The sequence below is a fragment of the Marmota monax genome, unplaced genomic scaffold (assembly GCF_021218885.2).
Source record: "Marmota monax isolate L192 unplaced genomic scaffold, Marmota_monax_Labrador192_F-V1.1 WCK01_AAM20220418_F8-fsc00002, whole genome shotgun sequence".
NCBI lineage: Eukaryota > Metazoa > Chordata > Mammalia > Rodentia > Sciuridae > Marmota > Marmota monax.
Window position 1 is genome coordinate 5078270 of NW_026693571.1, and position 16849 is coordinate 5095118.

The following is a 16849-nucleotide window of genomic DNA, read 5'->3' on the forward strand; positions in this document are numbered from 1 at the left end:
CAACTGTTTGCATATTACTTTCCACTTGAGATTTTTTTTATATAGTAATAGGAAAAAAAAAACAGTATTTTCTTCATGGAAAAAACATGACTTTACAGCCAATTATTCTGTGTAAAAAGTCCATAAAGCAGAAATTTTCTTTTAGATATGAATGCATATAGGGTTTATCAACAACATGTTTCCAATTATAGTTATTATATGATTAGTTCTAGAACCCATTAAAAGATCCTTTTTAAATGATTCTTAAAATCTCTCATGGACTTTTGAAATGTATGCTTTAAGATGGTCTTTTTTATTTTTAAAATATGGTCCGATGTTTCTAGATTTTTTCCAAGGGTATTCAGCTATGTGCTAATTATAATAAAGATAACATAATTAATTCTCCAAGCAATACAGCTGAAAAAATAACTTCACAAAGAATATGAAATCTTCTGAAAAAGATCTACCTTCAGTGACTTTGGCCCATTTTCTATGTGACAACATTAATGGGCGCGTTAAAGAAACGAAGGTTCTCTGTGGCATAGGACTTGGTGAAACAGTGAGTGCCTCTTCTGGTCTCCAAATTTCAAAGCCCTGTGTGTATACTGATCAGGAATAAGGTCTTTGCATGCTGCTTCCGGGTAGGGCAGAGTCTTATCTCATGGCTCACCAGGGAGATCTTTCATCAGAGATCTTGTCTGCTGCAACATCTGACAGCAGTTAACATTGCTTTAGCTCTTGTCACTGTTTAGTTTTGTCAGTTGGCTCTTTCTGCTCTGTCCCTCAGACTAGTAAGAATGTACTTACCAATGCGAACTGTTTCTTTCTCTATTTTGTTCTCACTCAGGAGCCCCAAACTACTGTAATCCACAACCCTGATGGAAACAAGGTATTCAGAAAGAATCAACTACATCTTGCTTTAACAAGATTACACATCTCATCAAATTCTCAATACAAAATTAATTTATGATCTAAAAAAGAAAAAGAAAATCTTTGTTCTTTGTTTACTGCACTTTCTTTTTGGCCTAATGATTCTAAAACTGTACACCAGACTTCTTTTAAATAAAAATGAATGACAGCTTGAAAGAGAAATGAATGATATCTTTGTAAGAAAATAAAGTCAGGTTATACATTTATAATGTCATTCTGTCATGATGACTGTGTATCTTAAGCAATTCTACGTGGTCTTTTTTTGTTTTTCCATGCCTGTTTGTGCATTTTACTGTAGATGTATACTGCATGAAATTTTAGAATTTCTTGCTCTCATTCCATTGTCTTCAAAAATATCAACTTGAGTTTATAGGTATTTGTTTAAATTTAATGTTGTTTCTGAGTTTTATTCTCTTCTGTTGTCATAGTATTTTGGTTTTGTTTTTGTTTGTTTTCAATTCCCTGTTGTTGACAGTGTTGTTGTTGTTTGGCATTAATTTGAGGAGAATTGGGAGTTTTGCTTCTTGTGAAATATGTTTGTCATTGAGTTATATGCATTTCAGTAACAGTTAATTATTTATGCTAAATGAAGACTAATATGCTCTACCTATTGTAAATTATTTGTACAGCATGTTAATTAAATAACAGCACTCACATACGTATATAAGGGTGAAGGGAGACATTTTCTGAATGTATTTTATGTTTCCCGTTTATTGCTTTTTAGACATTGTTTTATCTCTAAGGGGAAGAAAAATACCATCATCAGACTTTTATCAAATAATAATATAATCATGGGTCTTACTTCTCCTTACCCTCATCAACAATAATGGATGGGCTTAGAAAATACATTTCCTCTCTGGTTTAACATTCCGATGGTCAATACTGAATCATTAAAGTAAAAAACATTAAGTATTATTTTTTTAAATTTGAGATGCATTTTACAGTTAAAGACTTAAGGTAGTGAGGACCATCACATATGAGAATGATTTTTTCAATAGCATTAGCAAATGAAAGATCAAGCATAACAGCTGGAGTGGACACTTTCATAGTTCTAGCTATATCATTTGTAAGAGTTGTTGCATGGTATTCCTTGCTTACATAAATTAGTCTACTGTTACAATGCATGGGTTTATCTTCCATGTTTAAATCTAAACGCTATGTCACCTTAAGGAACGCATGAAGACTTTTTTTTTTTTTTGGTTTGGTGTGTGTGGAGACTCTGGATACATTTTTACATAGCTTATCCCTTTGATTCAAATATTGTGTATTATATATATAAATTGATCACTTTTTAAAATATTGAATCTATAAAAATACACTGGTATTTCATCACTTTTCAAAATCTGTTTTATGTCACTGAGCATATAACTGTTGATTGAAAGTTTGCTTGCAATTTTTTTCAGTAGCCTTGACTTATTCCAAATAGAAAATTGTATCTTTCTGATGCATACTGCAAAGTTTTTTTCCTAGAAAATATTTTTATTAGTATACTTTCACTGAAAATATTCATCAAACCATTTTAAGAAACATACCTCAATATATGGCAATTACAGTGTACTTTTAAGTGTGCTAACTCATCTCCAACTTAATTTGTAGTTTCACAAATAAAGAACTTTGTATTTTCATTGTGGAAGTGGGTTTCTTATCAATGACAATCAGTTTCTAATTTAGGCAAGATAGAAAAAAAATCTAAAAGTAAATTATTTCGTATAATTCCATTGTGCTGGCCCAACATGAAAAGTCTTGTTCAAATTGCTTTCAGCCTATTATCGGCTTAATACCTTTACTTTCTTTATTCTCTTAAACACATACAAAAAACATACTTTATGCAACACTGTGACACAAACACATCTTTACCCAGTTTTTAAAATAAATTATATATTCTGCTGCTTCTACAAATCACCCAGAACTTATACTGCTACAGATTTAGGCAACCAGAGTACTCCTTTTTGAAATGTTTATAACATTTGACATTTTATTTCTGTTAAAACCACTTAAATGTATTTGTCCATCTGCATGTCAGCATATGCACACAGCCTGCTGAAGAATTTTGCATGATATGCATATCACTAGTCAAATTCATAAGATGAAACCAAGCCATTCATTACATGCAACTTAAAAATGTGTTTTCTTCTCAACAGGAGTCAACTGAGAGTTCAAATACAACAATTGAGGATGAAGATGTGAAAGGTATGCTCAAGTCAGAAATGAAAAATCCTAACCCAAAGTTCCATATGTATCAGAAGAGAACATAATTTGTTTCAAATAAACAATGAATTTAGGAAGTAGTCTTATCCTGAAACACAAAGTTAATTTTTTTATAAATACATTATTATTTTAATATATACATATTGACTTTTCTAATTTTTTTTACATTATTTTATGTGTTTTAAAATATTGATATACTCAGACACATTGTTATCATGACAACTAGTGTGGGTAGATGATAACAAATTGTACATTTGTCAATTAAAAAATAATATGAAATTTATGCACATATTGGATATATTCATGAATCCTCTCTAGAATACAATTTATATTTAAGGACACAGTATGAAAACAACACTTGTTTAAACTTGAGATGGTTTCAAGTGGCTATCAATGGAATTTTGTTTTGGCAGCTTTTTTACTCTAGATTTTCATGTACTTCTAATATATTCAGTTGCATTGTCAAAACTTTTTCAGCTACTGACATCTTCTCCATACTAAACACATGTTTGCAGTTAGCTTGCTTCCTTGTGGCCACATCTCTGGGTTATTTTTGCTTCAATCATTCTTGCAGTTTGTGTTCTTATTTTTGTGTATATAACTACAATTCTACAAGCCACTTGTTTAGAAGGCTGAAAAAAAAAACCATTCTGAAAAAGAATGGCTTAAAAAAGACATTTAAAATATAATTACTAAAGGAAAGGAAATATAAAGAAAATTGAAACATATATAATTATAATTTCTATATAATTAAACCTTATGTAGAAAGACAATTTACCCAATAGCATCATCAAGGCTTATAATTCCATAGGTGGCTTTAGTAAAATATAGGATTGAAAGGTTGTATTCATGTTATTGAATAAACAACCAGGGAATTCTCAGGTCAAGGGAAGACATACGCACTTTAGGAAATAAAGATGACTGTGGACCACAAGTTGCCAGTCACCTCTGCTGACTTTTCCCTTTGGGGTTGAATAGAACAGCTGGCACTATTGAAGTGTACTTCTATTTATATTATTAGTGCACTGACTTAACTCTGCTAGAGGAAGACAGTCATTGTTTTTTATAGTGGAAAGGTGAATAGCTGTGTCAGGTATTTTATATAGTAGGTCTGTTCGTATCACTCTTGCCCCTGAGCTAAAATTTGAACTGAAATAATTTTATGAATCATTGATGCTAGTCACATTAGATATAGAGTTTAAAAAAAAAAAAAAACAACAAACAGATGTGCGGTTTAGCTTTCTCAGTGATTCTAGAAGCATCATGTTCTTAAGGGGTTTGGATTCATTAACTCAACTAAGCAAAATGTTATGTGTGATTTTTCACATTTTTCCCTTGATCAAGATTCAGAAAACCTATGCATTATCCACTGGAAAGACTGTGAATCTTAAAATAACTAAGTAAAATCAGGAGGATACCAACACTTCACTGTTTGCAGTTCATCTACCAGGAAGTTTGAGCAGAGTTCCTGAATTCAGCTCTTCAGTTGTGAAATACTAATTCAGGGTCATTGATATTAATATATGTACATATCAATATATACAAAGAGTCCTCTGGTATTTCACAAATGGAAATAATATTTGCCTGTATAGTTATGTCGAGTATATAGCACCAAATGTTAGAGAAATGAAGCTTAATAATGAGTTCAGAAGAAATGTCCGATTGATAATTGAGCCCAAAGTACTTTGGTTTATTTCCTTGAACCTAATAAATAAATTATTTAAGTTTCTGTTTAACTTTACTAGCATGGATCTGGCCACAGAATCCTAGAGAGAGTACTTTAGGCCTCATTTGTGTTCTCTATAAAATCCATACAGCCTTTGGGTAGCTTTTTAATATTGAATGAAAATGTTAAGACTAGAAGATGTTTTGCAAGATCACCCATCCCATCATTTTGACTGTAAGGCAGGTGGTACATAAAGTGGTCATGAATGTTTTGATGTATTTATTTTGCTGGCAATATGTTTGTGTAGGAATCTCTGCATTTATCAGTGCACAGTCCTCAAAAAAGACCCATTATATTTCTGCATTTGAATGATTATACTTTTTCCTTCATCTCAAAATTTGCTATAGCTCTGGTAGCTTAATAGAATATTTGTTGTCCATCTCTGTTAGAAACCGCATTTACCTATATATTAAACATGTAGGAACTGACAAAGACCATCAGTTATATAACCTGACCAGAACTATGTTCTCTTTACAAGACCATATCCCATCTATAAAATGGCATTTCTTTCTTCTGCACATACTCTGACCTTTCTGTGTAGCACCTTGTGATCATGGAAAAACACCACACTTTTCAACAACCGTAAGGCATATTGCCTCAGCATACTCCTGCCTGGTGGCACATGCTCTATCCATTCCCTCCAGCCATCTCATACGTAGCATGTCCAACATGTACTGTGACTTGCGTTTCATGCTGGTATGATCCCTTGAATACCATATCACATGTTCCCCACACTGATGTCCCATCCCCAAGGACTGCTTGGCAGAGAAGCTTTTGTGTTCTCTCCACTGCAGATAATGTGGGCAGGGGTGGGGAGGACTCATATGGTGATTTTGCCAAAGAAAGAAATGAGATAAACCAACAGCACAGTCCCCTTCTCCCTCACTCTTTGGGGTAAAAACAACATAGACAAGCCAGCTGTTCTCAGAGAAGGAAGAAAGGAGACATAGTAGATAGACTAATGGTGCTTCACAGGGGAACCTGGAGCACCCTAGTAAACCAAGATTTAGAGGAGACCCACTTTCCTTTAACTCTGCTGGTTTCCATTCAGAATGACTATGGGGGCTGGGGATGTGGCTCAAGCGGTAGCGCGCTCGCCTGGCATGCGTGCGGCCCGGGTTCGATCCTCAGCACCACATACAAACAAAGATGTTGTGTCCGCCGAGAACTAAAAAATAAATATTAAAAAATTCTCTCTCTCTCTCTCTCTCTCTCTCTCTCTCTCTCTCTCTCTCTCCCCCCCCCCACTCTTTCTTTAAAAAAAAAAAAAAGAATGACTACGGTTCTCTGAGGCCCAAATGAGGTGTTCCTTCTGAGCTGTGTCTAGGCTCACTTTCCTCATTCATTCAGTAAGTCTTTATAGAATGCTTACTGTTTGCTTGAACTCCACATTTCTCCCTGTAAAATATTCACTGTCTAGCGAGTTCAGAGATGCAGAATCCAACCACACTTCTATATGCTTTACCTGAGTCTTTTTTGCTAAAATGTAGGCTCATTCTCTCATGTAATTCAATAAGTATCGAGAAAAGATAGAAGGTGAGATTCAAGATAAGTGTATTTTTTAATCTAAAAATCCTTTTATTTTTCTTAAAAACTTCAACATTGAGTTATAATCACACTTTTCTTCCTAAGCTCACAGCCATCGTAAGAAATTTGCCTCTTTTTACAACTCCTATTTTTCAAAAGCTCCTAGAGTTCCTTGTTTTCTTTCTCCAAAGGGAATGTGTTGACTTCCTAATGTTGACCTTTTATACGGCTGTCTAATTTTGTCCTGTATTCAAAAACCAAATATTATTTCTGATGCTGTCAGTAAACTCAACCACTAACTCAATGTCATGGAGAGGTACTGACAGTTTGAAAACAAATGTGACTTTTAAAGCATAGTTTCTGCCATAGCAGCACTATGGTAAGAACAGATCATTATTTGTCCCTCCTCCCAAAAAAAGAAAATAATAGTTTTCTGACCAGAACTAACATTTTTTTTTTTTTTATTTTGAGACAGAGTCTTGATAAATTGCCCAGGCTAGCCTCAACTCTTACTATCCTTTTGTATCAGCCTCCCGAGTAGCTGATATTACAGGCATGCACCACTGTGTCCAGTTCAAAGTATACATTTTTAGGTCAAAACTGTTGAAACAGCCATTTCTATTTTGAATGCACTTGTATCAATTTCAATGTCACTGAAAGGCTTTCATCATTTACATTTCATTAGAGAATAGCAATTCTAACAGGGCTCCTCCTTAGGGGTGTGGGTGTACCCAAAGTCAATTATATTTAGCAGTGGTCCTTTCCACAGTAAACATTTGAAGACTGTCCTTTGGTTTGTGGCTATAGCCACTGTTTGCAGGGCCTGTCGCTGTATGCCACAATGCCTCTCCACCTCATAACCTGTCCAGCACCATTGCTCAGAGTCAGCTACCACTTCCTGATGAGTGCACATCCATTTGATCCATCTGCTGCTCTTTCCCAGCATGCCCAAGTTGTGCAACACCTGTCGAAGCCGGGCTCCTGTATGCCCTTGTCATCTGTGTCAGTCTGCTTCCAGCATCTCACTTCAGCTCACCACTGAGCAACTGCTTGGATCTCTTGCTGCATTTCATCCTTACATGTCTAGGCCAGTGGAGTTCTGTGCGACAAGCAGAAATCTGTAGCTTTGAGACTGATTGTGTGTGGAGCTATGTCCTTATTTACCCTCTTTTTCCTTTACCTGACTAATAGTTGATGGTAATGAAGCTGTATAGGATGTTTGCACAGTTATGGGCAGAGATGTTGGCACCCTTATCATTTGAGTGAGGTTTGGTATTTGATGATACCCAGATTTCCTGGTATGAGCTAATTGGCAGAATCTTTTGATGAATGAGCTGTTTGCATGTATCTTTTATAAACATGCACATTAGTATACTGTATGGTGACTAAAACTCAGACTTAGCTCTCCTTAAGTTCTGCTTTATTGATGAAAATCCTCATTTCTGTTAGGATTTCCTGGGGCAGATAATAAAATGATGGCAATCTTCTTCAGATTTGCATGCAGTTCATCACTTGACTTGTCTTACGTGTTTTCCTCACTTGCAGAATTATGCCATTCCATTAGGCAAAAAAATGTCTTAGAGGACCTTTAGTGTAGTATAAAATAACTACTTTGAGTTTTCTAATCTAAAATTTGGTTTTTCAAGATTATTAAGAAAATCTCTTATCCATATGTGTTCATCTACCTGACGACCTTCTAGCTTTTAAATCAGGATGAGTAATTCACAGAATTGATGCAGAATTTATTCTATTCTGCTACCAATGCAAAATAGTTTTCTTTTTCTCTTTGTATTTCATTTTTCCACATTTCTTCTACTTTATCTCTATATTCATTCTGTTTTTCTCTTTACTTTTTGCCTTCTGACAGGTCTGTATCTTGAATTTGTCAGGAAGAGCTTTAGGTTTGTGTAACTCTGCTGACAAAATACAGTCAGAACTGTTGCCAATCCAGTTTAATATAAAATCAAAACAAAAAAAAATCTAAACTAACAAGCAAAACTATAAAACTATATATTTTTATCATAAGGAAAATAGACTCACTCTATTTGAATAAATTTTTGAGCTCAGAGTGTCTATAAATAGATTTTCTTACAAGTTGCAAAACATTATAATGAGTTTTAGAAATAGCCACAGCAAAAATAATGTAGTATTATATTTTGAAATATTGCATAAATCCTAAAAGCACACGAAGTCTTCTGTCCAAATCTGCAGACTACGTGTCCATGGATTCAACCAACTGCAGATCAAAATTATTCAAAAATAACTGCATCTATATTGGATTTGTGCAGATATTTTTCTTGTTCTTATTCCCTAAATAATAACAGTACAATACTACATACTATGAGTAATCTAGAGATGATTTAAAGTGTATAACAGCGTACCATAGAGAACTTTACCTTTAGGTGCATATGTAAAGGCCCAATTAAAAAAAAAACTGTAAATAAATAGAAGGAAGACTAGTGGAGTAAAGAAAAGGAGAACAGGGGGAAGAAGAAGGAGAGGAAAAGAGAAAGTACTGGGGACCAAAATGGAACAAACTATATTCCATGCATGTGAGATTAGTCAAAATGAACCCTACTATTATGTATAACTATAATTAACTAATAAAAACATCTTTTAAAAACTATACAAGAGGATGTGAGCAGGTTATATGCAAAAACCATGCTGTTTTATATAAGGAACTTGAGCATCCATGAATTTTGTTTTCTATAGAGGTTTCAGAACAAATTTTCTGGGGATACCAGGAGACAAGTATATACTGTAAGATTCCTTCCATCAGTTTCAGAACCTTGATTAATCTCTCAGTCTTTTAATTTTGAACTCATTTTAATAGTTCAAATTTTTAAAATCTGACATTTACTATTCATACATACTTGTTTATGTGGTAGTTAAAACTACAAGAGATAATCCAACTCACCACTTGTGTGATCCAAAATTTCATAGATGGCAAGAGCTAACATTAAAATATAGTTTCATGATAGTAGAGGATAGGAAAGGCAGCAGAGCACAACAGACACTAGTATGGCAATATGTAAATCAATGGATGTGTAACTGATGTGATTCTGCAATCTGTATATGGGGTAAAAAATGGGAGTTCATAACCCACTTGAATCAAAGTGTGAAATATGATATATCAAGAAATTTGTAATGTTTTGAACAACCAACAATAAAAAATTTTTAAAAAAATAAAATAAAATATAGTTTCATAGATACTGAAGATAAAACTCTCTTGTTTTTGTTCATGTATCTATTCTTACCATTATGAAATTTAAAATAATCGAATAAGCTGCTGAATTTAACATTATGTATAATTGTCATTTCAGATAATAATGTATTACTTGTTTAAACTAATGTAAAATATAAAATGTCAGAAATGACCTGATTGGAATCTAAAGTCTATAATTCGGGTTCCATCCTTTTTTTTTTTTTAAAGAGTGTGCAGTTAAACATTGTAGGATAATATATTATAAAATAAAACAGATGGTAATAACATGAGCTAGACAAAATAATCAAAGCAAGACATTTAATTCAAAGTTGAAAAAAGGAATACATTGCTGTGGTTTTAAGATATATGATTTCAGTTTAGAGGAAAAAAAACAATTTCCACTAACTTGGATAACCAGATGTTATCAGTAGCAAACCTATAAAAGCAGTACTTTAAACATATTCCAATAAAGATTACTATGGAGTTGTATTTCATGCTTCTATTTACTATAAAAAATAATATAACAATAACTAAAATTACCCTTTGGCCTCATTCATCTCTGTACAGAAGTTCCATTCTAATTATTTATTGTTTCTATCAACTATGAATTATGTATAATTCTTAAATTATTAAAATAAAATAGTTCCTTAAATGAAATACTATCTCCTTTCCTTAGTTTGTATTGTTTTCCCTAATAAATATATCTAGAAATTTTGTGAAATTATATGTCTATATTGTGATTCTACTTGTAAGTCAATGAAATAGCCCTGATTTTTCGCCTGTTATGAAATTTTACCATTATCCCTCTTATTTGCTCAAGAGAAATTGGGTCTAAAGTTTTCAAAGAAATTAGTCTTAGTCCTGTGCAATTTTAATATTCTATTAGTTGCAGGTCATTTTTTTTTCAGGCCAATATGTTAAATGGAGAAGTAAGATAGTAGAAAGGAGAAGTGGAGAAGACATTATTGAATAATTATGCTTAATTAATGAGACTGTGTAGAAACAATCACTTTTTGCATCTAAAATAATAGTATATTCATTATTCAATTTGGTGCAGTTCACATTTTGTGGGCATCCTCAAGGTATGCTGTACTAGGTAAACAGTAGCCATATTTCTTTTTTCTCATGGAAGAAATCTGCAAAGGACAAGGATGATTCTGCATGATAATGTGGCGTGCAAAGAGGCAGATGGTTGAGAGAATTTCAAATGGACAAGGCTAGTTCCGAATGAATTATGAGGATGTGTTCTAGCATAAGTCAACACAGTGAATTGTGCTCAATAACACTTAACTAAACTACAAAAGTTGTGCACAGTCTGGGGGTGACACTCTCAACAAGACAACTTTCCTAAGCATTTCTAAGCTTTGGAACATTCTATAACCAGTCAGTTGAACAACATTTACTATGAGGTAAGTGTTGGGAAATACAGGTTGGATACAAGGGAAATACAAAGGTGCTGTGGATCCAGGCATAACTCTCATACTTAGAGGTATTTTTGAGCCATAGATAACTATGTACAGATTTAGTGACACATGCTTTTTGTACTTTGAGTTTCCTGTTCCAAAGTTCTCTAACATATTAAGACATAATTATGGAGTTTGCATAAGAATACTATTGAGTATGAGAGCAAATTAAAGAGGAGCTACATAGCCTTTTTTTGTGATTTTCTTCTGTAAATTGAGTTTATAAATCAGTTATCTATTTTGAAGGCATTCATGACCACCACTCCTAATATCTCTTCAGTGAAACTTGGTTAAATATTACCAATTTTAATCTTGGATCCATATGCAACTATGAGAACTTAGCAGAACAAAGTTATTACTATGTTCTGGTGTTGTGAGTTAAAAGAGATGATGTATATAAAGTGCTTTCCACATTTTGAGTAAATAACAGTATTTTGATGAATTAGCAGTTACTACTAGTATCAGGTACCAGATACTGTATTAGTCACTAAGTGTTCAAAGATGAGTGCAAAGGGGTTGCCGTGTTCAAGGTCCTCACAAGCTGCTGATGATATACTCATAATCAGTGCCTTTTGATGAGAACACAGAAGCAGCACAGTAATTTAGTCTGGGATCATCCTGAAAAGACTCCTCAAATATGTGGCTCCTTCATGGTACATGCCTGTAATCTCAGCAACTCGGGAGGATGAGGCAGGAGGATTGCAAGTTCAAGGCCAGTCTCGGTAACTTAGGGAGGCCTTACTAAGCATCTTATGAAGGCCTTGCCTAAAAATAAAACGGACTGAGAATGTAGCTCAGTGGTAAATGCTACATTAAATGTTCCTTGGTTCAATTCTCAGTAACAACAACAGGCTTACCGAAACTTGTGAGTGACTCCTGAATTTATTTATTTATCTTTCTTTTTTGGTACTGGGAATTGAACCCAGGAGTATTTAACCACTGAGACACATCCCCAGTCCTTTTATATATTTTATTTAGAGATGGTCTCAATGACTTAATTAGGACCTTGCTAAGTTGGTGAGGCTAGCTTTGACCTTTCGATCCTCCTACCTCAGCCTCCAGAACCCCTGGGATTACAAGCATGTGCCACCCCACCCCCAGGCTGAATTTAGTTTTTAAAAGTAAGGAATTATGAACCAGGAAACAAAAAACAGGGAGAGGAGAAATATATGATACATAGAAGGCACCGAAAATTCAGATACTGTGGCTGACAACCAGTGATCTTGAATCACACCAGCCCTAATGCCCTCTTTCAGAGAAAGCCAAGCACTTTGCCAGGCATGAGGTATCTAACCTTTTAAAGGGAGAAAGAAATTTTAAAACTATTCCTGGTGTCTCAGTCTATATGAGAAATGGAGAAAAGACAGTGAATTGCTCATTAGAAATCAGATGTCAGTTTCCTAAATTTCATGACTGTGTGGAGAAGATGGTGTGAACCATGACCCCAGATTAAAGTGGGAGAAGGGAAGTTTGGAGAGAATGGGAATATGGAGATAAATCTTACCTTTTCCAGTAAAAGTACAAGTTTCGGTAAGCCTGTCATTGAATCTTTGTTTCAAAATGTCTCAGAAACTTCACGAGCTGCTCAGTAACTTCCTGCCTAGCAAAATTCAGGTTCAGTGGGATTTTTTTTCCACATTAGTTCCTCTGATGCATTTCTTTCTTTCTTTTTTTGCTTCTGATGTATTTCTGCTTTTAGTTTTGACCTATTGCTTGTTTCCTTTTAAGGTTTATTTCCTGCATGCTGCTTAGTCTTGAGTCAGAACCCAGTCTAATATTAGTCCTTGGGGTCACCAAGAATATAACTGCCCTGGACATTTTTTATTGTTCTTTTATTTCTGAAGCTGGTGCATCCTAGAACAAGGCAAAGTTAAATTTTCCTTCCAATGGCTCCAACACGGCTATCTTCTACTTTCCAGTTCTTTGTTTCTGTCTAGTATTCAGATAAAGCTTGGACAAATCATATGAGCATTAAAAATTTACATAAAAGCATATACGTAGATAAAGCATAGACACAATCATTTTTAATAAATATAGAGAATCTTAGATGCTTGTAACATATGTAATTCCTGACAGAGACCTCTATTTAAAATATTTGGATTCATCCATTTTAAAAAACAACAATAAAAGGATGAAGGGCTAGGGATATGGCTCAGTGATAGAGTGCTTACCTCACATACATGAGGTCTTGAGTTTGATTCTCAACACCACGAAAAGGTAGAAATTTAAAACACACACATACACATAATTGAAACTTACTGTGTGCTGGTAATGGTAGAATAGGCTGAGGATAAAAAGGATCAGCTTTGCCCTATGCAGTGGCATACAACCGTAATCTCAGTGATTTGGAAGCCTGAGGTAGAAGGACTGCAAGTTCCAAGACATCCTGGGCAACTTAGGGAGACCTTGTTTCAAAAACAAAAAACTGTGTGTGTGGCAGCAGGGCAGGAGCAGGGTGGGTATTAATGTAGATCAATGGTAGATTGACCCTGGGTTCGATCCCCGGTTGCGGGAGGGGGACAGCTTTTTCCCCAGGGAATTCTTAGTTTTACAGGATCCTCTTTAATAAAATGATATCCACCAGTGCATACCATTTTTTAATTAACATTTTACTCTATGTTAAAGATTAACTTTTTTCAGGGTACATAAATAGAATTCTTTCTCCTTCCTTTCTTCATTTCTTTTAATGTGTGATAGCATTTTTCCCCTGGCTATTGTTGTTGAGAAGAATTTGTCCATCTATCTTGTAAAAGTAATCCCTGTGAAGGGTACAAAGCACTCATTTAGTTATTAGGATTACTGTGATTTGTTTTACTGTAGTAATTTCCTGTGAGTCCACCTAACAATAATAGCAGTAATAGAACACAGTCAGGATGAACAGAGATAATGTTTGTCAAATGCCTGGCAGTGCCTGACCCAAGATACTCAGTATGGTTACATAACTGCTGGCCATTCTTCCCATGAATAGATGATATGAACACAGCGTTCACTATTGAAAAAGTCCATAAGTCCAACGGGACCTTTGGAGTTTTGTTGTTGTTATTGTTGTTTTGTTTTGTTTTAATTCTTAACATTGCACTCAGTGAATTCATGAATTAATTAAAAAGATATCACTTAAATTAATTTTGTCAGAGACAAACATTTTGCTTTTAATTAAACATGATGTATTTTAAGTAATTGTTGTGGGGACAGACGAGGCAATGCACTGGAAGATAGCAGGAAACAGTTTTATTTGGCTGCAGCCAGGCTCAGAGGACACAGCTTTTGCTGTAATCAATTAATCCCCTGAACCCCAAGTTCAGGTAATTTCAGAATTTTATACCCAACATGTAAGGGGAGGGGCTCAGAAGTTCTCAGTTTACAGAAGTTCACATAAAAGCAGCTTTTTCTTTCACTGTTCTAGGCAAGTTAACCCTTCAAGGACAATACCTGAGAAGGGGAGAGCTTCTTATCCCTATCTTTCCTCCCCCTGCCAGCTGTTTCCATGGAGCCCAATTGGTGACTTCTCCTATTTTTTATCACATTTTGCATTGGCACACACATCTCAACAAACTACTATACTGGATACATGTTTGTGAAAAACAAGTACAGGGGTGTTCAGCACCTGGAATGCTGATTTCTTCCCAGCTAGTGGCCAAGTAAAATAGAACAACAGGAAAATAGGAAGTTTAACTACATTGAACTTTTTTGTAGAGACTCTTTTGCTTATAGTCTTGTTATGTGAATATTTCTGCAGAAACTTAGTTAAGATTATTTTTGTGTGTGGAGGAGGGGGTGCCACTACATAATGACGCAAAATCTTCCCTTGTTTAAACTGATCCTTTTTCCCTATGGATAATCACATCGAGTGTTTTGAAAACTCATCCCAAATTAGCTCACTTTGGGCCGTATCTTGATTATCACTAAGAGTAAAAATAGGTGGACTCATTGTTTTCTTCAGCAGTAGAATAGAAATTTTAAAACAACCATGTCTCTACAAAGGTATTTAAACACTTTTCAGGCAAGAGGTCTCAAACAACCATCATGTTCTATTCAGAGGTTATGATTTTGTCAGTGTTTCCTCAGGGAAACACTAACCATCTTGGTAGACACTTGCAGATTAAGTGTGAAAGACCTGTTGTTAGTTTTTGAAATGATTCTATACAGGATCCTTGGTTTCTTTATTAACATCATTGCATGTGGTTATTTACAATAGACCATCCAGCAAAACACAAACAGCAAATGTTAAGGAGAGAATTTGGGATTTTAGGAAAATAGACAAACATCCACTGAAGTTATGGCTTTCAAATTAAAAACAAAAACAAAACAAAATGAAAAGAACACCTCTGAAAAGGTTAAAAGTGTATAATAGCAGAAAAGGTAGTTTGCTTTTAAGAAACTATCATGATTTTTAGATGTGTTTATGAGAACATAGGAATAGTATGAACACATAAGATAACATATTTAAGTCTGTCTTCAAAAAACAGAAGTTCTTTATTCATAAACTTTACGAGAGAAGAGACACCTAAAAAGGAACTCATTAATACCATGTAAATATATCTAAGCAAGCGTTAGTAAAGTGAAATGTTGTGCTTACCAGTTACAAAGAATCAAACAAAACATTCTTTGGAATAAGAGTGTAAACATCTACACCTGAGTTAATATCCTTAGAGTCTTCTAGAGTTTACTAGCATGAGCAATGTTGTGAGTTATTGAAGAGCTCTGTACTACAGTTACTTAAATTACATTCATTTCTCTTAGGTGGTGTGGGGTTGAACTCTGCTGAGCAGATACTAGAGCTAACCTTTGACAGCATTCCCAATTGTGCTCCTCCTCAGAGTTCATGTGGAGTCATTATCTCCAAGTTATCTCAAAATTATTTTCTATGGAGGATTCTTACTATTGTCTTACTCTTGATTGACATAATGTAGATGTGAATTTTATAAGTATGGAATGTTCGTTATTCATCAAATAATCTGAATGATGTCTTTGATGAATGCTCACCTTTTGAATTCAACAGATAAAGGAAAAACAATATATCCATACTATATATATATATGTATCTACTATGTTATATTTTATAATAATTTGATAATTTATATTGTTAGATTAAATGATAGTAAAAGTAATAATATATTGTTATTTCTAAAAACTATGGTTTGGAAATTTAATTTGAATGGAAGTTACGTTGGTTAAACTTTTCTAGGCCTATGAAATTTGACGAAGATATTCCATTAGATACTTTGATTTTTTCTTTTCTTTTTTTTTTTTTTTCAGTACTGGGATCAAATCCAGGACCTTTCCCATGTTGCTGGGTAAATGTTCTACCACTGAGTTACTGCCCAATCCATTTTATTTTATTTTGAGACAGGCTTTTGCTACATTGCCCAGGCTAACCTTGAGTTTGAGATCCTCCTGCCTCAGCCTCTCTAGTAGCTGGGTTTACAGGTGTGTGCCACTGTACCCAGTTAAATTAATTTTCTAAACTAAATTTGGAACAGAATATCCCACAGATAAACTGGTTGTATAATGCCATTATGAAATATCACTAAGACTCATTTAGACAGTTTCAGTCTAATAGCATATCTTCTTAATGCAGCTTTGGAAAATATAGTAACTGAGCACAGAAATGGCTCTTGGTCTACCATGTCATCAGCTCTTAACTGGAAGTGGCACCACACCTAACTGATTCATGGAACATCTTAATACTTAAAATACTCAGTGGTATTCACAATTCTGTGCAATTTCCAGCATCTACAAGTCAGCTAGGGGTGGCAGAAGTTCCCCAATTACTTTAATATGGCTGGACTGGATTCCTTTATATTAGCAAAT

The 16849-nt window shown here is 34.4% G+C and overlaps 1 protein-coding gene across 19 annotated transcripts in view; it reads left to right on the top strand.

Moving 5' to 3' along the window:
• Positions 1-16849, top strand: part of Camk2d (calcium/calmodulin dependent protein kinase II delta) — a 301140-nt gene that overhangs the window by 262742 nt on the left and 21549 nt on the right. For 12 of the 19 annotated variants that reach the window (XM_058583743.1, XM_058583750.1, XM_058583742.1 and 9 more), the window contains 2 exons: positions 827-868; positions 3051-3099. In XM_058583743.1, the coding sequence (XP_058439726.1) occupies positions 827-868; positions 3051-3099 (91 nt within the window). The remainder of the gene's footprint in view (positions 1-826; positions 869-3050; positions 3100-16849) is intronic. The other 7 variants (XM_058583753.1, XM_058583752.1, XM_058583751.1 and 4 more) reach the window with 1 other exon arrangement.